The sequence below is a fragment of the Diabrotica virgifera genome, chromosome 3, assembly GCF_917563875.1.
Source record: "Diabrotica virgifera virgifera chromosome 3, PGI_DIABVI_V3a".
Classification (NCBI taxonomy): domain Eukaryota; kingdom Metazoa; phylum Arthropoda; class Insecta; order Coleoptera; family Chrysomelidae; genus Diabrotica; species Diabrotica virgifera.
The window spans coordinates 207,891,340-207,918,523 of NC_065445.1; the positions used below are offsets into that span (position 1 = coordinate 207,891,340).

The 27,184-nt window shown below is 33.1% G+C and overlaps 1 protein-coding gene across 2 annotated transcripts in view; it reads left to right on the plus strand.

The window, feature by feature from the left end:
* Nucleotides 1-27,184, plus strand: part of LOC126881515 (UDP-glycosyltransferase UGT5-like) — an 81,163-nt gene that overhangs the window by 37,608 nt on the left and 16,371 nt on the right. For both annotated transcript variants that reach the window (XM_050645812.1, XM_050645813.1), the window contains exon 4: nucleotides 21,996-22,215. In XM_050645812.1, the coding sequence (XP_050501769.1) occupies nucleotides 21,996-22,215 (220 nt within the window). The remainder of the gene's footprint in view (nucleotides 1-21,995; nucleotides 22,216-27,184) is intronic.

Here is a 27,184-nt window from a genome sequence, read left to right on the forward strand (position 1 = left end):
ATTTTTGACATGCTACACTATTGTAAAATCATAACTTTAAACCACTTTTTTGTTGTTTGTAAAACATTTATTAATCATTATCTATTTTTCAATCAACGTATGGGAATAACTCATTTAAAATGTGTAGCAGTGTTATTAAAAAAGCTTACTAAATACTAACTATTTTATACCTAAATTTAGAGTTACCACACTTTTCGTGACATTCTTGTTCATTTCGTCAATTACCTATGTTAATAATTACTTAATTCATTTTAAAGGGGGCGATTCATAGCAACAAGTGATCGTGGGCGATTACTTGTTGCTATGGCAACAAATGTTGAGGATGGCGAGCAGAAAAACTCTTCACCGTCGTTATTCCGACCGAGATCCGCATTTCGTTCCTGTTATGCAAAGGAAAACCTATAGTTTGTTTCGATGTCGAACAGTAAAACCATCAAGAAGCTCTTCATCGAGTAGCTCTTGGAAAACTTAGAAGACATGGCAAATTAAGCAGGAAACATGGCAAGCAACATACTGTGGAACCGGAGATCTATGAAAGTGTCAAACATTTTATAAACGCTATACCACGCGTCGAATTACATTACCTTAGAGCTCAGACGTCACGGGAATATATCCAGTGTGAAAAGTAACAAGTCTTTAGCTGAATTATATCGAGACTACAAAGATAAATGTACAGAAGAAAACTTACAAACCATTTACGTCTGCAACTACTTTTAACCGCATTTTTACTAAAGAATTTAACATCTTCCATACACCAAAAAAGATCAATGTGATTTTTGTGAAAATTTCAAAAATGCTGATGAAGATGGAAAAAACAGTAGTGTTTTGACATACAAAAACCACTTGAAAGAAAAAGAACTGTCCAGAAAGGAGAAAGAAAAAGACAAAAATGCTAACATATATTCAACAATTTTCGCCGTATATGACTTGCAAGCTGTGCTGCCAGTAGTAAGAGGCCAAGTTTCATTATCTTAACGTATTATAAAAACTGACGTAAACGGCAGAAAAAAATTGGTAAATCAAATTGTAGTAAAACAAAATATTTCATAAATAATGTCATAACTAAAAATAAAGTAAAGAGTAACACTTTGCCGAAACAGCTGTAGTAATAACATAGTTGTAATAAATTTTGTGGAAGTATAGAAAAACAAACGTTTTTCAGTGTTTTATTGTGAGATAAAATGAACTTCCATCAAGTAACGGTCGAATCCATCAATTAACTAAAAATAATATTTCATTTCGAACATTTTGCTTATAACAATACAGTTTCAACTCAAAATTCTTAAATAACTTCACTGACATTTTTATTTAACTAAGAGTACAAAAAAAACTTCCTTTAATATTACTTACAGTCGGAAAAATGAAAGAATACCCATGAATGAACATATAAAACACGCTGTATTTTCCTGTCACAGTGTCACAAAGAAAATTGTCCAGTGCAAGTACATGTAACAATATTTATTACATGTACTTGCGCTGGCCAATTTTTTGTCTGACACGGTAACAGGAAAATGCAGCGTGTTTTATATGTTCGTTTATTGGTATTCTTTCATTTTTCCTACTGTAGAAACACGTTATGCATTAATTTTTTGTTTACCTGCAATAGGAAATGAGTAATGAGTTTTTCGTTGATTCTGAAAAATCATATTTTTTGAGTTATGACACTATTGTATTATTAGTGCGATATTAGTAATATAATAGGTATGCAAAGTCGGCAGAAAGTGTGTGTGTTTTGTTTATAAACAAATTAGCATTCCGAAATCTTCTTTTTTTAATTAGTGCTTTGGAATTTAATTCTGCACAGATATTCTACATACCTTTTCCTATTTCCTCTGACGAAAATTCTCCTCGGGAAATCCGGGTTTTCCCAAAAAAACTTTAATTTTCAAGTCAAATTTTAGGGAAGTAATTATTTATCAATAATTAAATAGCTTAGTAACGTTAAAGCTTTTTTGTAGTAGATTATATCTCCGGAAGCCCGCGACAATCTAACAAATATCCACAAGGAGGAATTTCCTGTAGCTGGCTGTATATCATTAATTACAAATAAATTTAATGAAAAAATCGTCTTGGTAAAAGGTATATTAATTTAAAAATTCCCTAGAATGGCTAAAAATATAAAAACAAAACATTTTCACTCTGTAACAAGAGCATCATCAGTGTTACAAGAACATAGTGAGCCACCCAAAAATACAAAGGTTAAAACCTTTTAAAAATAGACTAAAAGTCTTATATAAGTGTAAATATAGTAAAATCCGAAGGATGGATATAAATGCTATGGATATGGCCTTAGAACAACATATGACTCCCATACGTGGTAAGTGGGTTACTAGGTAACAATTAATTAGGTCATTATGTTAAAAGAGGTGAAAGACGACCATCTAATAAACATTCTAGCAACAATTAAATTGTTAATTAAAATTTTACAGTTTCAATAATAACCAAAATAAGTATGATACAGCAGAATAGCTATGATACAGCTTCTGTAATCAAGGCAGCAGATCGTTTTCTGGACTTCTTTTCTTTGTCACTAGGCTTGTAAGCTGAAGTAATCGATTTTTAAATATCGCACTTCTGGATTTCTAATATTCGAAATTCTGTTACAAGATGAATCTTCCTAGTATTTGCTTGTATCAATACTTCTATTAACGGGTCACATGCCTTGGAAGAGGAGTCAGTTGCCTTTGTTGCTCATAATCGGGTGCATTAAAAATATGGTCCCTACCTTTAAAAAAAATTTGCTGTTTCGAAAGCCATTTTTAGCTACAGTGAACTCTCCCTTAAACGGACAGTAGTCGTTCCGCATAAAGTGTCCGTTTAAAGGGGTGTCCGTTGAACAGAAAAAAAAGCTTAACTTAATTTTTTTTAAATAAATGCATGTATGTATGTATATATGTATAAAAAGAGATACTAGTTTAATATTACATAACACAAGTTATGGATGACCACGTAGCATTGTCTATGAACATTGATTGTTGAACTTTTCGAGTTTCTCTCTGCATTATTCTATCAAAATATCATATTGGTACAAAGTAGAATTGTGATTCTATATTTAAAAGCCTTGCCTCCAATGCACCTTTCTACTTTCAGGGTATAAGTTTTCTAAACTCTAAACAATAATCCCGTTTCATCTGCGTTAATAATGTCTCGCGGAGAGTAAAATGAGCAGTTTTTTCTTCCAGTTAAAAGCTACTAATAAATCTATAGCAGCTGCTTCGCAACATACAGATTTGAAGGACATATTGTGTCGCTTATAAAATTTCTCGAGCCATCCACCAGAAGCGTTCATATCAATGCTTAGTTCCCTTGCAACTTCTAATGCCTTTTCTTGAATAATTTTACCAGAAACAGGAATATTTTTAGACCGCACTTCACAAAACCAATCGAAAACAATTATTTATAGGTCTAATGCAGTAGCATCGGTTTTCAAAAATTTTCTTTTCGCTTCCAGGTTTCCGTTCTCAGAAAACTGATTGATTAAATCACTTTTATGCTTCAAAATTTCACTGGCTTGAGGTTTTCCTATTCCAAATTTTTCATCTAACTGTCTAACACTTAACTTATGCCTCTCTCCATAATGAACCACATCGACTTTTTCTTTCAAACTTAAAAAAATCTTAAACTAGACATACAATTTATTATGAAATTTCATCCGGAAATAAATTGTTTTAAAAACATTCATAAAAATACAACGACGTCTATTGGATATGCTTAATCAGACATTCCGGTTAAAATTATTAAATCCTTGATCCAGTCAAAACACAATTAACAATTTCCTGATGTCGCATTTCTTTCACCAACCAACAAAAACATTAAATATTTATTATTTATGTAGTGTTGATAACGTGAACAGTATCAAATATCAAGTCGTGGACATCTATATTGATTTGAAATAATAAATGTATTATATATACATATTATATATACATATAGTTTTATTATAAAATATTTGGAAAAAAATCTTAATTTTTTTCATTTACTGCCCGCGTCCGTTGTTAAGAGTGTCCGTCGAAGGGAGTTAAAGGGTGCAGGTTCATATATGGCTGAATAATTTTTGTTTTAAAAATAGTCCGTATAGAGGAGGTGTCCGGCAAAGAGAGAGTTTACTGTATTTCAGCTATAGCTACGGTGACCATATTATGTACTTATTTAAGTAGGACAGTACTTATTTTTAAATATTGTCCTAATGTACTGTTATGATCTGCTTCTTATTAGTTTTATATTAATTATTATTTTATTTGATTAATTATTTAATTGTCGCAAATCATACATAAAATGAATAAAAAAATCTCAGGGTGCCTTTTTATACTATTAAAAAAATCTCAATTATCTCACGTTATACTTATCTTCTCTCGTGGGTTCAGTATCTCTTAGTTGATCCTAATCGGGATAAAATAGGGAAAAGAAATAAAGCAAAATATTAAAATAAACATACAGAATTGTCCTTTATTTTTCAAAATCAATACTCGAAAATCTCTCAAATCTAGAACCTGTGGACACAGATGTCCGAATGAAATTTTTACCACTTAAATTTATTATAGTTAAAAAAAACAATTTATCGGTTTGTTCCCGATGAGTTTGGTAAAACAAACTAAACAAAACAAATTTATGTATTCGCAAGATTACCTATGTTTACTATTTACTTTTTGAAATATTGGAATTTTAATTCATATGATTTTTACTCAAAAATTTAGTTTCCGAACATAAAAATCTCTTTCACATAAATTGACTGACCTTTTGCTTCACTCACTCTGATGTCTTCTCGTGACCCAAAACAGTTCTCCCTTGTTGAATATGTTAAAGGCTACTCATCAAAGCCCTCTCCGTTCTCCAGCTTCAAAACTATCAGCATACCAGCACCAATTCTCCAACAAGCCGGGCCTGTTTTGACACGTACTCGATTCAAACAAAACTCCAAAAATTCTCTGCTCTCCTTCTCACAATAATACAGAATCAATGAGGTATTTCGTCTCAATTTGATCTGTCTCTCGTTCCACTTTTCAACACTATTCTCCACTATCAAACAGCCACTGGTATCTGCTAACTATCTATCCACTAAAACGTCGAACTGCTCCTCGGCGATGCCAAAAACATAATGACCTCTTTTTCAAACTCTCTCAATCATTCAAACTACCTTTCCCCTTCCAACTTGCCAAGAATCAGAAACAATCTTTTCCATTCGACAAACAACATTCATTTTCAAAATTATTTCGACCATCCTAATTACTTTCGGGGAAACTCTACAACATTTACTCGTGTTGAACAAAGATATTAAAATTCCAAACTTTCTTTTTAAACCACTTTCCCAGAAAGTGATAATTACATCTACCTGTGGATTCTATAGTTCTCGTAATAAATAATCTATTTTTATTTTAAATCTAAATACATCGTCCTTTTCACGTTAATTATTCACAAAAGTCTTTATTGGATCATCGGAAAGCTCATTAAAAAGAGAAATCCACTTACATCCAAACTAAATTCTAATAAGTATTTACAGCTCAATATACAGGGAGTATCAAATTTATGTGCCCGCGTTATTTAAATTTAATTTAATTTTTATTTTGCCTTTGATTGATAAAATTGAAAACACAATAACATCCCCGCCTTGTTTTGAGATAAAATCAGTATTAATAAGTGCAACAAAAAAAAATGATTTTCTCTCGACAACAACACTTTTCTATTGTGTCAAAATATTTGGTCCCACCTGAAAAACGATTGCTTTCTTTTTCCCAATGTCTGTACTTAGATGGGATAGGATAAGTTTTCGATCGAAAATTTCCTAAGTCTTTAGTCTCAAATGAATTTTCATACTTTTTGGCTACTCTGTTTTCTTCATTTATTAAATTTTCACATTCCCTCCATATTACACGCAGTTCCTTCTCCTTTTCTTCTCCACATATCAATTCTCTTTCTTTTTCCTCCGATTCTCTACACATGTTTATTGTGTATTCTGTCTTCTCCATTTTGCATATTTCCTCTTTAAATACCGCAGTCTCAATTGTATCTTTTCCGCCTTCTTTTTCTATTCTGATCTCTTCTTCTTCTTGGCTCATCTCATCTTTTGAGGAATCCCAAGCTTCATTTTCCTATGTCAATCTTCTTTCTTCCTTTTCTTCTTCTGGGCTCATCTCTTTTTTCGGGGAATCCCAATCTTCATTTTCTTTTATCCATCTTCTTTCTTCTTTTTCTTCTTCTGGGCTCATCTCTTTTTTCGAGGAATCCCAATCTTCATTTTTTTGTCAATCTTCTTTCTTCTTTTTCTTCTTCTGGGCTCATCTCTTTTTTCGAGGAATCCCAATCTTCATTTTCTTTTATCCATCTTCTTTCTTCTTTTTCTTCTTCTGGGCTCATCTCTTTTTTCGAGGAATCCCAATCTTCATTTTCTTTTATCAATCTTCTTTCTTCTTTTTCTTCTTCTGGGCTCATCTCCTTTTTCGAGGAATCCCAGGCTTCATTGTTTTTATTTATCTTCTGTTGCTTTCTCCTCTTTCTTCTCTGTCCTTGCTTCATTGCCAAATTCATTTCCACCGTTTGTTTTTTGTCTGCTTTATCCTTTTTTCGTTTCTCATGTTCCTTGTCCATTTCCAGAATGTTCGATTCTTCTTCTCTTCCATCTGTGATTTTCATCGTGTTATTTTTGAAATCTATCACCACATGTTTTTCTGACAATTCATCCACTCCTACGATCATATCATGAATCATGTTTGGCATTATAACACATTGTAGCGCATAAAATTTCTTCCCCAATCGAACCTTTATTCGTATTCCTTCATTTATTGTTGCCAAAGTCCGTTTATTTGCGCCCACTAATTTTACCCTGGGAATTTTGTAAATTAAATTCGTCAAATCAACCTCTTCTATTAATTTCCTGTTAATCAAAGTAATTTCTGACCCAGTATCAATCATAATTTTAATCGGTTTCTCACTGATAAAACCATCTACAAATTTTAAATTAGATCCACTTCCTTTATCAATTTTTCCTGCTAATTTAATAAATTCCTTCGGGTGACAAAAAATTCCTGTTTGTTCTTTTGTTTTTAGTGATCGCTTTCGTGAACAAAACGCTTGCTGTTCTTCTTCGCTTCTTCTTCCGTCGCTTTGTCTCTCATCCTCATATTCATATATTTGCGTGTTGTTTACCGCTCTTCTGTTTTCTCTTTGTCTGTCGGACCCGTATCGGTTTCCCCGACTTTCCTGTTCATTCCTTCTATTATCATTTCTGTCCTCTTGATTTGTGCGGGTGTTATTTCTATTCTGGTTTTCTCGATATCTGTCTTCGTTCCATTGCCGATTTCTTTGTATATAGTTTCCTCTTCCATTGTCTCTATTTTCGTTTTCTCTTCTTGTATAATCTCTCCTAAAGTTCTGTCTTCTATCTCTATAGTCTCGATTTTCGCGTTGTCTATAATTATCTTGCGATCTTCTTATTTCTCTTTCTCTCAATTTTGCTTCTCGTATTTGTAAGAATTGGCACAAACTGTCGATATCTTTGTAGTTTTGTAGAGTTATGTGATCTTCTAAGGTATCTTCAAAATGTCTGGCTATCAGTTCTACTAGCTGTTCGGATAAATAATTGTACTGTAGATGTTTTGCATTATTATATAATTGTAGTGCATATGTTTTCTCTGAAATACCCATTCTATCATGGTAGTTTTCTATTTCAATTCCTTGTTTATTTCTAGCTGTTGTATTTTTCCCCAGAAATAACTCAGGAACTTTTGTTCAAATTTATGCCAATTGTCCAATTCTTCTTCTTTGCTATCGAACCATAAACTTGCCTCATCTTTAAGATGGTTCCTTATCGTTTCTTTGGCTGTCTCGAAGTTACCGATGTATCGTATTTTCTTTTTTAAATTGTTTATGAAAATTACTGGGTGTAATTTTTTTACATCCCCGCCAAATCTTATTTTTACATCCTCTGTACTATGGATAATCGTTTCCCTTCTTTCTCCGGAATGTTGTTGATTTCTGATATCATCAATTTGTTTTTCATTATTTCGGAATCTTTCTTCTATTTCTTTCTTATCTTCTTGCAAAGCATTTTCAAATTTGGTTTCTAAATTTTCTAGTTCCTTTTTCTGGCAATTGTTTATCTCCTTCATTCTATTTTGAATTTTCATTTCTTGTTCTTTCATGTGATCCTTCATTCTCATTTCTTGTTCTTCTATCTCGTTTTTCATTGTTGTCAAACATATTTTTATTTCCTTTTCATACTTTTCTATGCGTTCCTCTATTTTCTTATTGTTCTCTTCTATTGCTTGTTTTGTTTCCTCCTGATTTTCTTTCATTACTTGTTGTGTTTCATCCATTTTTTGATCCATTTTTTGTTGTGATTCATCCATTTTTTTTTGATATTTCTTCCTGATTTTTATCCAGTTTTTGTTGTGTTTCATCCATTTTCTGTTCCATTTTTTGTGACTGGAGTTGCATCAGTTGTAATAATTTATCTATTCCTGATAATTTCTGTTGTTCTGATGCCATGATTGTTGTTTCGAAAATGTCTTCTTGTTCTATATGTTCTTCTTGTTCGAAATGTTCTTCTTGTTTTTTGTTTTCTTTGCTTTTGCTTCTGGTTGTTATCGACATGTAGTTAAAATTTATCCCCGCCTAATATGAAATTCGAAAATACCTTGTATGCTGTCGAGACGAAAATTTTTTCTCCCGAAAAATATAATCAAATTATCCCACAAATTTTTAAATATTTCAAAATTCAAATCAATCAAAAATAAAATAAATATGTAATACCTAGATAAAAAATTAAGTCAAACAAATATTTCAAAAATTTTAAATATATCAACTTTTTCCGACGGGCAAATAAATTTTCCTTCACCTGTTTTTCCGTTCCTTACTCCCTTCAAATTCACAACCAGAGATACTTTTATGTCCTACGTTGGTTCGCCATGTTGTTATGATCTGCTTCTTATTAGTTTTATATTAATTATTATTTATTTGATTAATTATTTAATTGTCGCAAATCATACATAAAATGAATAAAAAAATCTCAGGGTGCCTTTTTATACTATTAAAAAAATCTCAATTATCTCACGTTATACTTATCTTCTCTCGTGGGTTCAGTATCTGTTAGTTGATCCTAATCGGGATAAAATAGGGAAAAGAAATAAAGCAAACTATTAGAATAAACATACAGAATTGTCCTTTATTTTTCAAAATCAATACTCTAAAATCTCTCAAATCTAGAACCTGTGGACACAGATGTCCGAATGAAATTTTTACCACTTAAATTTATTATAGTTAAAAAAACAATTTATCGGTTTGTTCCCGATGACTTTGGTAAAACAAACTAAACAAAACAAATTTATGTATTCGCAAGATTACCTATATTTACTATTTACTTTTTGAAATATTGGAATTTTAATTCATATGCTTTTTACTCAAAAATTTAGTTTCCGAACATAAAAATCTCTTTCACATAAATTGACTGACCTTTTGCTTCACTCACTCTGATGTCTTCTCGTGACCCAAAACAGTTCTCCCTCGTTGACTATGTTAAAGGCTACTCATCAACGCCCTCTCCGTTCTCCAGCTTCAAAACTATCAGCATACCAGCAACAATTCTCCAACAAGCCGGGCCTCTTTTGACACGTACTCGATTCAAACAAAACTCCAAAAATTCTTTGCTCTCCTTCTCACAATAATACAGAATCAAAGAGGTATTTCGTCTCAATTTGATCTGTCTCTCGTTCCACTTTTCAACACTATTCTCCACTATCAAACAGCCACTGGTATCTGCTAACTATCTATCCACGAAAACGTCGAACTGCTCCTCAGCGATGCCAAAAACATAATGACCTCTTTTTCAAACTCTCTCAATCATTCAAACTACCTTTCCCCTTCCAACTTGCCAAGAATCAGAAACAATCTTTTCCATTCGACAAACAACATTCATTTTCAAAATTATTTCGACCATCCTAATTACTTTCGGGGAAACTCTACAACATTTACTCGTGTTGAACAAAGATATTAAAATTCCAAACTTACTTTTTAAACCACTTTCCCAGAAAGTGATAATTAGATCTACCTGTGGATTCTACAGTTCTCGTAATAAACAATCTATTTTCATTTTAAATCTAAATACATCGTCCTTTTCACTTTAATTATTCACAAAAGTCTTTAATGGTTCATCGGAAAGCTCATTAAAAAGAGAAATCCACTTACATCCAAACTAAATTCTAATAAATATTTACAGCTCAATATACAGGGTGTATCAAATTTCTGTGCCCGCGTTATTTAAAAAAAAATTTAATTTAATTTTTATTTTGCCTTTGATTGATAAAATTGAAAACACAATAGTACTTTAAAGCCTTTCCAAGGACACGCAAATGTACTTATTTTTTCTAAAAAATGAATATTTTTATATTTTATTATGTACTTTTAAACAAATTTCTTTGTATACTGTTTCAGGTATTGCAGCTTTTGTGTCTTGATGGTTTCCAATATTTCCATTCTTTTGTTGACTCTTCTCATGACTTCGTTGTTTGTGACAGGCTCGGTTCATGCTATCTTCAGGTACCTTCACCCACAGTTCAAATGCTTCCAACTTTTTAGTAGTCGACACGTTAATTGACCATGCTTCTATCACGTAAAGCAGAGTTGAGAAAACATAACACCTTGCCAGCCTAACTCTCAAGTCTTAATTATTTCAGTTCTCTTACACAAACTACCTTTCTCATTTTATTGAAGTTTGTTCTTGTCCTCTCTATTCGAACTTTGATTTCTTTGGAGTAATCGTTTGTGTGATTAATTATTGTGCCAAGATAGTTGTAGTTTTCAACTTGTTCTAAAGTTTTACCTTTAATTGTCAGGCTTTTATCATTATTTTGGGTTTTTGATATCCTCATAAAGTGTTTAGTTTTCTTGATGTTTACTGATAATTCATATTCTTCTCCATACTCAACTATCTTGTGTTTTGGAGGTCTTGGAGGTTTTCCGCTATTATGATAGTATCGTCTGCATACCTATCTAATGTTGTTAATTGGCGTTCCATTTACCTTTATTCCTGCTGTTCCTCCCTCAAGAGCTTTTTTCATAATTTCTTCAGAGTATGCACTGAATAGTAGTAGTGACAATACACGCCCCTATCGCACTCCTCTTTTAATTTCGAACTCTTCTGATGTGTGTTCGTTAATGCGTATGTGTGCCTGCTATTTATAATATAGATTTGTTATAATTCAAAGGTCATTGTATTGTAATTGTTTTGCTTTGAGGACGTCCATTAGCTCTTTGTGGCGGACTTTATCGAAAGCCTTGTTGTAATCTATGAAACAGACGTACATAGTTCACATCCAAGCATCTCTGGATTAGTACGTTGAATGCAAACAGAGCTTCACGGGTACCTACGCCTCTACGGAATCCAAAGTGGGTTTCTTCAATATCCATATCAAGTGTTTGGTAAATGCGTTTATGAATGATCTTTAAAAACATTTTAAGTGTATGAGACATCAGGCTTATGGTGCGGTGGTCGTGCACAAAACTTCACTGCACAAGTGAAATATTTTTACACAAAATGTGTAACCTACCTAGACAACTGAGTACAAATTTTCATGAATTTAAACTATTCAAAAGGATAGATCTAAGAAGTGAAATAACATGGAATGATGTTTGTTATTCTCTCGAAACTTTTAAATTGTATATCAAGGCAACCATGTTAAATGAAGATCAACTCTTTGACGAACTGGGAATTTTGAAAAATGTGGGCTACAAGTGAAAAAATTGCTGAGTGGAACAGAGAAGAAAAAAATAGTAAGGATCGATAACTTGAAGTTTTTAAATGTGTAGATCAATTGAAACTGAAAAACTTACAAATATGCGAATTTATGTTTTGTCTTCCGGGTACTGGTCCGGCTATCGAGCGTTTATTTTCTCTAATAAATAATTATTATTGGACGTCGGAAAAGTCTCAAATGTCCATATCCACTCTCAAGGCAGCTGGTATACGCAAATTTTGATGAGACTTGTATGAAATGTTTCATTTACTTTAGTCGAAGCCGGACCTTCTTAAATTAATTTTAAGTTCAGAAAAATATGCATGATGCAAAAAACCGGAAGAAGATGAGGCTATTCCAGGTCCCTCATCTAAAAACTCTTAATTACAGGCTTGCAACTTTTTCAAAGTTAATATAATGTGTTATGTTTAGTTTAATTGATATAATTTTTTATGTTTAGCTACATAGTTGATTTATTTTTATTGCCAAAAAGTTATATTTGTCCAATAACAAGATACATTTTGCGTTTTTAATACATTTTTGTTTTTTGCACTTTTTTTTCTTTAAAAAGATATGGTCACCGTAGCTATAGCACACCTTACACCATGAGAAAAGCAACTCGCAGATTTGATAGCTACTCTTCCAAAATGATTTTTGAGCCAATTTTTACGTCCTGTGATTTTTCTATTTTAAATTTAGTATTGAACATTTGTGGTTTGTTTAGATGTTTCTTTACAATATTCGGCTGTATTTTTGTCACAAATTGTTATAGGATAACTGCATATCTCATCGGAATTTAAATTCCTTACATCTAGTAGTTATAAGGTACTAGTTATAAGGTATGCTGATCTACCCGATTGAATTATTTGTGTATAAATTAAATGTATATGTTACAGTTCAAGTTGATTCTCAGTTATAGTTGACTTTTCCTAGTTCGAGTCAACTCCAACTGAAACGAGTAGTAAAAGTTGATTTGAGAAATTTAAATCAACTTTTACTAGTTGAAGTTGACTCTTCCTAACCCTTGTTAGTAAAAGTAGATTATACAATGTATAAGAGTATAATCTAACGTGCATTTTTGATGAGTGTGCGTCTCTTGGTTTTGACCGTTTCAACTACTTATTAGTCCAGACTCTAACGTCGCCCCCGTTAGGTAAATTATTCTGATTCGATTTTTTTGCACAAACTTACTCAAACAAATACATCCTTATAACAAATACACAGTGTCAGGCGGTACCGCGGTCGAAAAATTGCTTAACCAATTTTTGTTAACCAAATTCACAAAAATAATTCTTATCTACTCTACCTCATGTATAATTTTTTATTGTGTGAAAATTGTAAATATACTGTACATGTATGGGGCATACTGTATGGGCATACTGTACTGTACATGAAGGGTTTAAAGTGTGCCTGAAGTAATGGGATTTACTTTTCGCACTGTTTTTAGCACACTCTACAAAATTACAAAAAAAGTTTTGACAGTTTTGTGGTTTGACAGAAGTTTGAATTTTTAAATGTCATAGTTCTAAAAAATTGTAAAATAGGAATGTATTCCAGTGACGAAGAGTTGCAGTTTTTTTATTTGTTTTTTGGTAGATAAAATATTGTATGAAACTGTGCGTGAAGCACTTTTTGCCTGTTTTATAAATAACTAAGTATTTCACTCTGGACAAATTTTTTTAGATTATTTTGGTCATTCGGGGCAAAAAAGGTCTCTTGTGATTTTTCTCTAAAATTGATAGCTTTCGAGTTATACGCGATTTAAAATTTGAAAAATCCGAAATGACCATTTTTAAGGCTTAATAACTCGATTAAAAACTATTATTATGAAAGTCAGAGAGTCACCTAATCAAAGTTTAAACCCCCCCCCCCCCTACAAGATCCTGAAGAAATTTTTGTCATTTTATTACTAAGCTGTTATTTTTAGTTATCAACAATGAGCGCTAAAAGCGTATTGAGGCGGCCGTCAATGTGAGTGCGAGTAAGATCCTCCATTCCGACCGTCCAATGGTCCATCTTAGTCGCACTCACATTGACAGCCGCCTCAATACGCTCCTAAATACGTTACCCGGGCCGGTTGTTCGAACGCTAATCAACAATGATCACTATCAAATTTTTAGTTACTGCCACCAACTGTCAATGTCAACTTTTATTGGGTTGCTGAAAACTAAATGATTATAATTATGAGATTAGTTAATCAATTAACATAACAATTATTAACATAATTGATTAAGTAATTTCATAATTGTAATCAATAATTATCATTTCAGCAACCAAATCAAAGTTGACATTGACAGTTGGTGACAGTAATTAAATATTTGATAATGATCATTGTTGATTAGCGTTCGAACAACCGGCCCTTAATATAATACGTTAATTTTTAATACGTTAATTAAAAATAACAGCTTAGTAATACAATAATGACAAATATTTCTTCAGTAACTTGTAGGGGGGGGGGGGGGTCGTTAAAATTTGACTGGTGACTTTCTGACTTTCATAAAAATAATTTTTAACTGAGCTATTAAGCCTTGAAAATGGTCATTTTCGCATTTTTCAAATTTTAAATCGCGTATAACTTGAGAACAATAAATTTTACAGAAAAATCACAAAAGACCTCTTTTGCTCCGAATGACCAAATGATGTAAAAAAATGTCTTAAGTGAATTTTTTTGTGAATTTGTCTAAAAATAAATTGTTTAAACAATTTTTCGATTACCGTACCACCTGACACCCTGTGGATTCGTTATAAGGACCTCTTTTTGAGTAAGTTTGTGCAAAGAAATCGAACTGGAATAATTTACTTAACGGGGGCGACGATACAGCCTGGACTATAAATATCACGATTTGAACATCCACAGAGAACGGCAGTTCTCACCAGTGGCGCACAACACCCCTACAAGCGACACTATATATACACGAAATTTTCGATTTTCTAAACCTGACTGAATTGAAAATGGGGCCAAATCCCATCTTAAAGTTTAGGAAAAGACTCGTCCATCTATATGTTACTTCTCCATTTTGGTCCAAGGGTGTGGATTTTACGGCCCTTCCCATTTAAAGCCTGTTTTTCGTTCTCGTCCCCAAAACTCCCAAAAATTTCAAAAATTGAAGCCCGACCTTTGCGGCTTCTGATAGCATAGATCATTACCTTTCCAACGCATGTTTAATTTTGAAAATCGGTTATAAAATTCAAAGGTTATCGAGCTCAGAAATATGACTCAATTTTTATTTAAAAAATGGAAAATGTTTGTGAATATGTATGTATGTATGTACAAGAATAAAAAACCGCTAAACGCCGTAAAAATGAGTGGCGCATAAAATATTCGAACTACAAAAGATCTGATATGAATGTTACGTGGCGCGAAAATGGATTTTCATTTGATGCAAAACAAAATTCTAGTTTTATTTTAAAAGATTTTTCCATAATATTTGCTAAATTTGAAGTAAACGCGCCACAAAAGAGTAACTTTGATACAATTTGAATTTTGAAACTCTTTTGTGGCGCGTTTACTTCAAATTTAGCAAATATTACGGAAAAATCTTTTAAAATAAAACTAGAATTTTGTTTTGCATCAAATGAAAATCCATTTTCGCGCCACGTAACATTCATATCAGATCTTTTGTAGTTGGAATATTTTATGCGCCACTCATTTTTACGGCGTTTAACGGTTTTTTATTCTTGTATCAGGAGTTTTTCAAAGTTATTTATAAATTAAATGTATGAAGTTGAATGCAATGTTCCTCTATTACACGTCAAGCTTTATAAGTGGTCACCTTTGTTGCATTATCTCCCAAATCATCTAGTGTACATTCGATGGATATAGATTTATTAGATGGATTATAGATTTTTTTCTATTCGAAATAGATTGAAAAAAAATATATTGAGATGGCCGGTAAATGAAGTCGGATTGCCCGTTGCCAGATCAAATTTAGCGTCGTAACCACTACAACTCAGAAACCATTTGGGGAATAATCGTTAATTGGATTATACTTTTGTTATCTTAATAACTTCTAAACGGCTTAACCGATTTTGATCAGTAAACATGAGTTTGAAACGTATTGACTAGTATCTGATTAATCTAAGGTAAAGTATGATAACTGAAGCTATTAGGTACAGGAATTATTGAGCTTTCGAAACCGTTTTTTCCACAGGAAATAGATTTTATCATATTTATGAAGCCTATAACCTAAAAATTCGAATTTTCCCGGATATGAGGTATACATCGTTAGATTCGTCTTGAGTCCTTCTACAAACGCTAAGTTATTGGCGCAATTCGTACGTTGAAATGTTGAGTAATTGTCGAAAAACCAAAATTTTCAAAGTTTAGTTTTTCAGTTTTTCGGCTATAATGACTCGTGTGTATGTCTGATCCTGACGGCATTTGCCGTTCTCCTGCCTCTTCTTGATCCGAATATATATACCCCCAAAAAATATGCCGTTTTGTACCTACCAAGTCCTATAGCTGGCTTATGGGTGGTCAAAAGTCACAAACTACACCGGTTCTAAATCGGCCCTGACCCTCTCTTTAAACACAGAAAAAAAATATCAAATTGGTTTAACTTTCAAACACATATACATACATATCCACAAACATTTTCCCTTTTTTAAATAAAAATTGAGTCACATATCTAAGCTCTATAACTTTTGAATGGTATAACCGATTTTCAAAATTAGACATGCGTTGGAAAGGTAATGATCAGTTCTATTAGAAACCGCAAAGGTTGGACAAATTTTTAACTTTTTGGGAGCTTTGATGACGAGAACGAAAAACAGACCCTAAATAGGAAGGGCCGTAAAATCTACACCCTTGGACCAAAATCGATGGTTGACATATAAATTTGTGAGTCTTTTCTGAACTTTAAGATGGGAGTTGGCCCAAATTTCAATTCAGTCAGATTTAGAAAATCGAAAATTTTGTGTATATATAGTGTCGCGTGTAGGGTGGTGTGGGTGTGCGCCATTGGCGAGAACTGCCGTTCTCTGGCAATGTTCAAAATTAGACATGCGTTGGAAAGGTAATGATCAGTTCTGTTAGGAGCCGCAAAGGTCGGACTTAAATTTTCGAAGTTTTTGGGAGTTTTGGGGACCAGAACGAAAAACAAATCCAAAATAGGAAGGGTCGTAAAATCGACACCCTTGGACCAAAATGGATGGTTGACATATGAATGGGTGAGTCTTTTTCTAAACTTGAAGATGGGAGTTGGCACCATTTTCAATTCAGTCAGATTTAGAAAATTGAAAATTTCGTGTATATAATAGTGTCGCGTGTAGGGGGGTGTATTTCTGCGCCACTGGCGAGAACTGCCGTTATCTGGTAATCTTTCCGATATAAAACTAACAGCTTCGATAACTAATAAATCGAAAACTATTAATTTTATCAAAAAAATGTGTAATGAAAATTTTTTGTTTATAATTAATATTTTTACCAGCATTTGCGGTCAAAATATAAAAAAAAATTCCACCCTCGAGATGAGGTGGCAACCACCCCATGGCAAAAGCGTCTTTGGGCATCATATAGATTTTGATCCTTGGACTATCCACTACTTATTGTCAAATTTTTAAACAAATCTATCCATTCTGTAAAAATTGCGAAGTGAAAAATTTCAGTTCCTGGACTAATTATACTTTTGGAGCTCTATAACTTCTAAACGGCTTACCTGATGTTGATCACTAAACATGAATTTGAAACGTATTGACAAGTAGTATCTGATGCATCCAAGATCGAGTATGATAACTGAACGTATTACAGGAATTATTGAGCTTGAAAAACGGTTTTTCCCATAAGAAATAGATTTGATCATACTTATGAACCCTATAACTTAAAAATTCGAATTTTCCCAGATATAAGGTATACACCGTTAGACGCGTCCTGAGTCCTTCTACAAACGCTCAGTTATTGGCGCAATTCGTAGGTTGAAATTTTGAGTAATTGTCGAAAAACCAAAATTTTCAAAGTTTAATTTTTCAGTTTTTTGGCTATGGTGAGCAGTGCATATATCTCAGCTTAATCGCTTAGGCGCCATTTGAAAGCTTAACTTAATCCTATTGATTTGGTGTATCTGCGGTTGTCCTGCCTTTCCTTGAACCTAAGATATATACGCCCAAAAATATGCTACTTTTGTATATACCTAGTCCTCTAGCTAACTTACCAGTAGTCAGAAGTCAAAAATTAGACCGGTTCTGAATCGGCCCTCACACCCTCTTGAAACACAGAAAAAAAAATTCAGATCGGTTTAACTTTTCCACACACATACATACATACATACATACATACATACATACATACATATCCACAAACATTTTCCATTTTTTAAATAAAAATTGAGTCATATTTCTGAGCTCGATAACTTTTGAATGGTATAACCGATTTTCAAAATTAAATATGCGTTGGAAAGGTAATGATCTATGCTATCAGATGCCGCAAAGGTCGGGCTTAAATTTTTGAAATTTTTGGGAGTTTTGGGGACGAGAACGAAAAACAGGCTTTAAATGGGAAGGGCCGTAAAATCCACACCCTTGGACCAAAATGGAGAAGTAACATATGGATGGACGAGTCTTTTCCTAAACTTTAAGGTGGGATTTGGCCCAATTTTCCATTCAGTCAGGTTTAGAAAATCGAAAATTTCGTGTATATATAGTGTCGCTTGTAGGGGTGTTGTGCGCCACTGGTGAGAACTGCCGTTCTCTGTGGATGTATGTATGTATGTGTGTGGAAAAGTTAAACCGATCTGAATTTTTTTTTCTGTGTTTCAAGAGGGTGTGAGGGCCGATTCAGAACCGGTCTAATTTTTGACTTCTGACTACCCGTAAGTTAGCTAGAGGACTAGGTAAATACAAAATAGCATATTTTTTGGGCGTATATATCTTAGGTTCAAGGAAAGACAGGAAAACTAAAAATACACCATATTAATAGGGTTGAGTTAAGCTTTCAAATGGCGTTTAAGCGATCAAGCTAAGACATACGCAGTGCTCACCATAGCCAAAAAACTGAAAAATTAAACTTTTAAAATTTTGGTTTTTCGACAATTACTCAAAATTTCAACCTACGAATTTCGCCAATAACTGAGCGTTTGTAGAAGAACTTAGGACGCGTCTAACGGTGTATACCTTATATCTGGGAAAATTCGAATTTTTAAGTTATAGGCTTCATAAGTATGATCAAATCTATTTCTTATGGGAAAAAAACGGTTTTTCAAGCTCAATAATTCCTGTAATACGTTCAGTTATCATACTCGATCTTGGATGCATCAGATACTACTTGTCAATACGTTTCAAATTCATGTTTAGTGATCAACATCAGGTAAGTCGTTCAGAAGTTATAGAGCTCCAAAAGTATAATTAGTCCAGGAACTGAAATTTTTCACTTCGCAATTTTTACAGAATGGATCGATTTGCTTAAAAATTTGACAATAAGTAATGGATAGTCCAAGGATCAAAATCTACATGATGCCGAAAGACGCTTTTACCATGGGGTGGTTGCCACCTCATCTCGAGGGTGGAATTTTTTTTTTATATTTTGACCGCAAATGCTGGTAAAAATATTAATTATAAGCAAAAAATGTTCATTATACATTTTTTTGATAAAATTAATAGTTTTCGATTTATTAGTTATCGAATCTGTTAGTTTTATATCGGAAAGATTACCAGATAAGGGCAGTTCTCGCCAGTGGCGCAGAAATACACCCTCTACACGCGACACTATTATATATACGAAATTTTCAATTTTCTAAATCTGACTGAATTGAAAATTTTGCCAACTCCCATCTTCAAGTTCAGAAAAAGACTCACCCATTCATATGTCAACCATCCATTTTGGTCCAAGGGTGTCGATTTTACGGCCCTTCCTATTTAGGGTCTGTTTTTCGTTCTGGTCCCCAAAACTCCCAAAAACGTCGAAAATTTGTCCAACCTTTGCGGCTTCTAATAGAACTGATCATTACCTTTCCAACGCATGTCTAATTTTGAAAATCGGTTATACCATTCAAAAGTTATAGAGCGTAGAAATGTGACTCAATTTTTATTTAAAAAAGGGAAAATGTTTGTGGATATGTATGTATGTGTGTTTGAAAGTTAAACCGATTTTATATTTTTCTCTGTGTTTAAAGAAGGGGTCAGGACCGATTTAGAACCGGTGTAGTTTGTTACTTTTGATCACCCATAAGCCAGCTATAGGACTTGGTAGGTACAAAACGGCATATTTTTTGGGGGTATATATATTCGGATCACGAAGAGGCAAGAGAACCGCAAATACATCAAATCAATAGTGTTGACTTAGCTTTCAAATAGTGTCTAAGCCGTCAGGATCAGACATATACACGGCTCAGTATAGCCGAAAAACTGAAAAACTAAACTTTGAAAATTTTGGTTTTTCGACAATTACTCAACATTTCAACGTACGACTTGCGCCAATGACTTAGCGTTTGTAGAAGGACTCAAGACGAATCTAACGATGTATACCTCATATTCGGGAAAATTCGAATTCTTAGGTTATAGGCTTCATAAATATGATAAAATCTATTTCCTGTGGGAAAAACGGTTTCGAAAGCTCAATAATTCCTGTAAAAGCTTCAGTTATCATATTTGATTTTAGATCCATCAGATACTACTGGTTAATACGTTTCAAACTCATGTTTACTGATCAAAAGCGGATAAGCCGTTTAGAAGTTATTAAGATACAAAACTATAATCCAATTAACGATTATTCCCCAAATGGTTTATGTAGTTGTAGTGGTTACGACGCTAAATTTGATCTGGCAACGGGCAATCCGACTTCATTTACCGGCCATCTCAATATATTTTTTTTCAATCTATTTCGAATAGAAAAAAATCTAGTGTACATTCGATGGACACTAGATCATTTGGGAGATAATGCAACAAAAGTGACAATTTATAAAGCTTGACGTGTAATAGAGGAACATTGCATTCAACTTCATACATTTAATTTATAAATACCTTTGAAAAACTCCTGATACAAGAATAAAAAACCGCTAAACGCCGTAAAAATGAGTGGCGCATAAAATATTCCAGCTACAAAAGATATGATATGAATGTTACGTGGCGCGAAAATGGATTTTCATTTGATGCAAAGCAAAATTTTAGTTTTATTTTAAAATATTTTTCCATAATATTTGCTAAATTTGAAGTAAACGCGCCACAAAAGAGTTTCAAAATTCAAACTGTATCAAAGTTACTCTTTTGTGGCGCGTTTACTTCAAATTTAGCAAATATTATTGAAAAATATTTTAAAATAAAACTAAAATTTTGTTTTGCATCAAATGAAAATCCATTTTCGCGCCACGTAACATTCATATCATATCTTTTGTAGCTGGAATATTTTATGCGCCACTCATTTTTACGGCGTTTAGCGGTTTTTTATTCTTGTAGATAATATACACTAACATTTAATTTCTAGAATCGGTTGTTTGTGTGAATCAACTTTTACTAAATAGCATTGGGAAGAGTATACTTTTAACTAGTTGGAGTCTACTTTTACTAGTAAATGTTGAATAAAAATCTTCATTTTATATTTATAATCAACTTTTACTAAAACCAGCCGTTTGAGTCGACTCGAACTAGGAAAGTCAACTCCAACTGGATAATCAATTTGAGTGTCAAGCTCAAACGTGATAGCGAGAGAATTGAGAATAATTATTGTAATAAAAGTGAGATTGTCCAAACTATGGACTTAGGAGAATAACGAGAGAATTGTGAATTGAGATTGCTTGACACTCGGGAGACTACAATTGATTGGTAGTTTTGCTGAAGGCGACCCACTAGCTTTGCGATTTGTAGTATTGTTACCTAACTAACTAAACTGACTAACTGAGAAGCGTAAGAAATCGGCTTCTATAGACTTTTACAACGAAGGTAAAAATTAATTAACTTTTGTGCGTGTCTAATTTAAGCAAATAAACCTTTTAGTTCGGTCGGATTTTAGAGTTTCGGGAATATTAAATCCAATAATATCGAACTGAGGTTATGTTACTACTCCGTTCCGAGCTATATTAACCCACATATGGTAAAAATAAGAAGTAAATTATTTTTCAAAGCGTAAAGATTTCCAAGTCAAAAGGTTTGCAACAGTCAAGGAAAATACGGAGAACTCCAATGGATTAGCAATTAAATGACTTTTTTCATATTTGGATGGCCACACATGTGTGTTGATTTAAGAAGTAGTCAAAGGTGCGATAAATTATATTAAAATCGTATAAATAAGATCATTCTTATCGATATTTTACAACGTTGTAACGGTAACTAATTTGTTTATTTTAGCTCATCCCAATTTAAAACTCTTCATAACACATGGAGGCTTGCTAAGCATTTTGGAGACAGTCTACCACGGAGTTCCTATATTGGTATTGCCGATATTCGCAGATCAGAAGGTGAACGCAGCTAAAGCACAACAGGCAGGTTACGGTTTAAGACTTCCTTTTCTAGAAATAACTGAAGAAAAATTGACTAATGCTCTACACGAGGTACTGACAAATCCAAAGTAAGTAGTACTTACTGGTAATAAATTTTAATTTTTTTACCTTCACTTCCTCTCGAAACCATAGGGTTTTCTTTTTTGATATATTGGTATTCGTTACTTTCCTCTCTCCAAGTGATTCTGTTACTGCGTTAATTATATTACTTTTGAGTTTTTCCCATCTTTCCTCGATGTTATCGTTTTCTAGTATTTCATTATCAGCAACCTTCTCTGATATTCTTTTTCTGTATAATTACTCCGTGGACTCCGTACTTAGTCCTTCGACTTTGAATTTTATTTTTGTTGGTGCCACTCTCTTAGGTGTGAAGCATTTCAGGGTGATTCTAATTTTACATAATACTAGGCTGTGATCACTACCTACATCTGCTGAGCTAAGTCATCTTACGTCGTCGATTATTTTTGATGGATTATATCTCTGTTGGTTACAATATAATCTATCATAGATCTTTGTTCACGGGTATTATTGAATGTATATTTGTGTTGGTCTTTGTGGTTAAAAAAGGTGTTGTTGATTCGAAGTTCTTTATTCGTGCAGAAGTTTATCATCAGTTCTCCATTTTCGTTTTTGACATTCTCATTATGTTTTTGTTTAATTCCGGTTATTACTTGGTTGCCTATTCGAGCGTTAAAATCCCCCAGTATTATCAACTTTTCTCTAACTTGATCTACTACTTGTTGCAATTGATCATAGAATATTTCCCTTGTTGTTTGCAGTGGCGTAGCTGACAAGCCCGCAGGGCCTTAAAGCCTTCAAGCTTAATACTTCTACTTTCTTTAAATTGGGGAACAAAACATATTTTCCTAATAAGCATCAAAATAGGAAATTTGGAAGGAAATAATGAAGCGGGTAATTGACGTAACTCTTGCTCTTTTCGGGGACAATTTAGCGTTTAGTTCTTTCGTGGACATGTTGGTAGTTTAGATGAAAGTTAATCCCAAAAAGGTAATTTTTGTCGGTGGTTCTTTTACTAGCTAAATATGATTCTGTTTTAGCTAAATTAATCGATAAAAAAAATTAAAAACTTAAAAAAAAAATTACTTGAGCCCCCAAATACAAAACGAAGTTTGCTGACTCAAGAAACTGAAAACAAATTGATTAATTTAATTAAAAAAAGTTTTTATTCAACAATTCTTGATACATACCACTCAAGATATTTCGAAACACGATCTGCTTAATTTTATTTTCCTGTATGTACCTTGCGATGAAAATAATTTATCTTCTAAAGGAGAAGTTGTTGAAAATTTTTTGGGATTTATTCACATGTTAGACCAAAGTGCAGAAGGTCTTGTAAATGAAATTTTAAAATTTATACAATCAAAGCACCTTTCCGTACACAACTGTAGAAGAAAGTTGTATGATGGGGCAAGGGTTATGAGTGGTGTATATTCAGGCGTATAACTGACATTGAAAAAACAGCTTCCTATGTTCATTGTGCATCCCATAATCTGAAACTAGTGTTGAATGATGCCGTTGTTGGTGTACAGGAGTTGGCTTTTTTAGGATTTAATTAAAAAATTGTGTGGTTTTAGTAAAAATATTAAAAGCTAGGATGTACTATGTACAATTATGACTTTGGATCCATCGCGTTTGCTAACACTTAAAAGGTTATGTAAAACCCGGTGGTCATCCAGACATGATGCTGTTATGTCTTTGCGTCGAGCTTTCCGACAAGTAATGAAATCTTTAACGAAAATTTCAATGCTATCTAAAACACGATGAAAAAGTAGGTATAAGTTAATGCATTATTAGAGCATATGAATAATTTTGAATTCGTCGTTAACATTACTATTCAATCTAAAATACTTAACTTTATTAATCTAACATCAACACGTTTGCAATCTGAAACGCCAGAGTTAACGGTCGCCCTTCAACTTTTTGAAGAAACTCGTGATAATCTTCTAGAAATGTGAAAATTCGTTTTCCAAAACTTTAGCAAAAGCAGCAGAAAGTGGGGTATTATACCGGAATTTAAAAATAAACGGATAGTTGAGTAAAAAAAATAATAAATAAAATTTTGCAACGAAAAAATAACTACGAATAGTTTTGTCGGATTAAGATACATGCTATAATAGGTTTTCATGTATATTCATAAACTAATCAAGACTTATTAAAGAAAGGCCAAATATTGTCATATACACATATTTTAGTAATTATACTGTTATTATAGTTGCCGTTATGATTATAATACGGGGGCCCACAAAAATTGCCGCGGGGGCCCCGCAATCTTCAGCTACGCCACTGGTTGTTTGGGGCTTACTATTTTCTGGGCCGTATACTCCGATGATGTCCAGGTCTTCCTTATCCATTCTAATTTTTTGCTGCGACAATCCTTTCTGATACATATTAACACTCTTTGAAACACGAAACAAACCAGAAACGATAAAATTCCAGAAAAGAAACGAAAAAAACATTTTAGTCAGACAAATAAAAAGAGAACACCGAGAGAGTTTCTCAAAACAGATGGAACACGACTTCTACGGAACACAGAAGGAAATATGGAGAATGATCAGAGGACAGTATCGTTTCGACAATCATAGAGTGAAGGTCGCTCCAATATTATTGTCTTCGGTGTTTTCAAAATAATTACTATTGTGATATTTTGTGAATTTATTTAATTAGTGCTAATAAACAGATATATTAGAGTCATAAAGTGTTTCAACAAAAACTAGGTAAATATGGAAGCAGAGTCAATAGGTTCTGGCGAACCGCCTGACCACAACAACTCTAAAAAACCTAATATGGATAACAACAGGTCTGTAAATAATTTAATCGATTTTGATAATAGGTATAAATCTGATGATAAGGCACCATTCTTTGTTTATGTTGAACATAAAAATTCTAGTATTGGAAGATTATTTCCCATCAGGGTCGGTTCTTTTTTGTTAAATGATCCTTTAATAAAACATGATGTAGTAGACATAAAAACGGTAGGTATTAGTAGGGTAAAAGTCATATTAAAAACTTATTCTGCAGCAAATAAATTAATTAATCATGAATTGATAATTAAAAACGATCTAATAGCTTATATCCCTAAATTTTACACGCACAGAAAGGGCGTGGTCAAAATGGTTGACACGTTCTTTTCGGAGGATTACCTGAAAGACGCAATCATTTCTGAAAAACAGGTGGTGAATGTACAAAGAATGCAAAGAAAAATAACCAACAGCGACGGTACTACTCAATTAGTACCAAGACAAATAATTATTGTAGAATTTTTGGGCAATGAAGTTCCCCAAAACATAATAATTAACTTATGTAACTTCGTAGTTGATCCTTACGTGCATCCAGTGGTGCAATGTTACAAATGTCTTATGTACGGACACAGCTCGAGATTATGTAAATCCAAGGAGAGTAAATGTAAAAAATGTTCAGACACTTCTCATACAGAAGAAAATTGTAGTGAAAATAATCTATGCATATATTGTAAAACTAACGAGCACACCTCGTTGTCAAGAAAGTGTCCAATATACGAGAAACAGAGAAAAATCAAGACAATAATGGCAACAGAAAATATAAATTTCAAAGAAGCAGAGCAACTACATAACAACCCGAACTACGCAAAAATAACTACTAATAATAGATTTGCTATTTTAAATAACATTACTAATTTTCCAAGCTTACCTAACCCAACTAACAATACCTCTAATTTCACATTAAACAAACCGGCAAAAAGATTTAGTGACACAACAAATACAGCTAATAAACGTAAAGCAACTTCTCCAATTCTACCCCATTTCTCTGCCTCAACTAGCAAAAGACCCACCCCTAAATTTAATCCGATAATCCCTAATCCTTACAGGACGAATTTATTGATTATAAAGAGAAACTTATATTACTTGTGACATCTCACATAAACCAACTCATAGATACTACTAATCAAGCTCAACCCATATGCAATTTAGAAAATGAAATAAGAAAACTTATTTCTAATAATCTAGAAGATACAGGTACTAACACAGAAACTGATAATATAGGGACTAGTCTTAATGACAGCAGTCACTAACTTCCAAATGGATAAACACAATCAACCTAGTCAATCATTATCCACAGAGAACGGCAGTTCTCACCAGTGGCGCACAACACCCCTACAAGCGACACTATATATACACGAAATTTTCGATTTTCTAAACCTGACTGAATGGAAAATTGGGCCAAATCCCACCTTAAAGTTTAGGAAAAGACTCGTCCATCCATATGTTACTTCTCCATTTTGGTCCAAGGGTGTGGATTTTACGGCCCTTCCCATTTAAAGCCTGTTTTTCGTTCTCGTCCCCAAAACTCCCAAAAATTTCAAAAATTTAAGCCCGACCTTTGCGGCATCTGATAGCATAAATCATTACCTTTCCAACACATATTTAATTTTGAAAATCGGTTATACCATTCAAAAGTTATCGAGCTCAGAAATATGACTCAATTTTTATTTAAAAAATGGAAAATGTTTGTGGATATGTATGTATGTATGTATGTATGTATGTATGTATGTATGTATGTGTGTGGAAAAGTTAAACCGATCTGAATTTTTTTTTCTGTGTTTCAAGAGGGTGTGAGGGCCGATTCAGAACCGGTCTAATTTTTGACTTCTGACTACTGGTAAGTTAGCTAGAGGACTAGGTATATACAAAAGTAGCATATTTTTGGGCGTATATATCTTAGGTTCAAGGAAAGACAGGACAACCGCAGATACACCAAATCAATAGGATTAAGTTAAGCTTTCAAATGGCGCCTAAGCGATTAAGCTGAGATATATGCACTGCTCACCATAGCCAAAAAACTGAAAAATTAAACTTTGAAAATTTTGGTTTTTCGACAATTACTCAAAATTTCAACCTACGAATTGCGCCAATAACTGAGCGTTTGTAGAAGGACTCAGGACGCGTCTAACGGTGTATACCTTATATCTGGGAAAATTCGAATTTTTAAGTTATAGGGTTCATAAGTATGATCAAATCTATTTCTTATGGGAAAAACCGT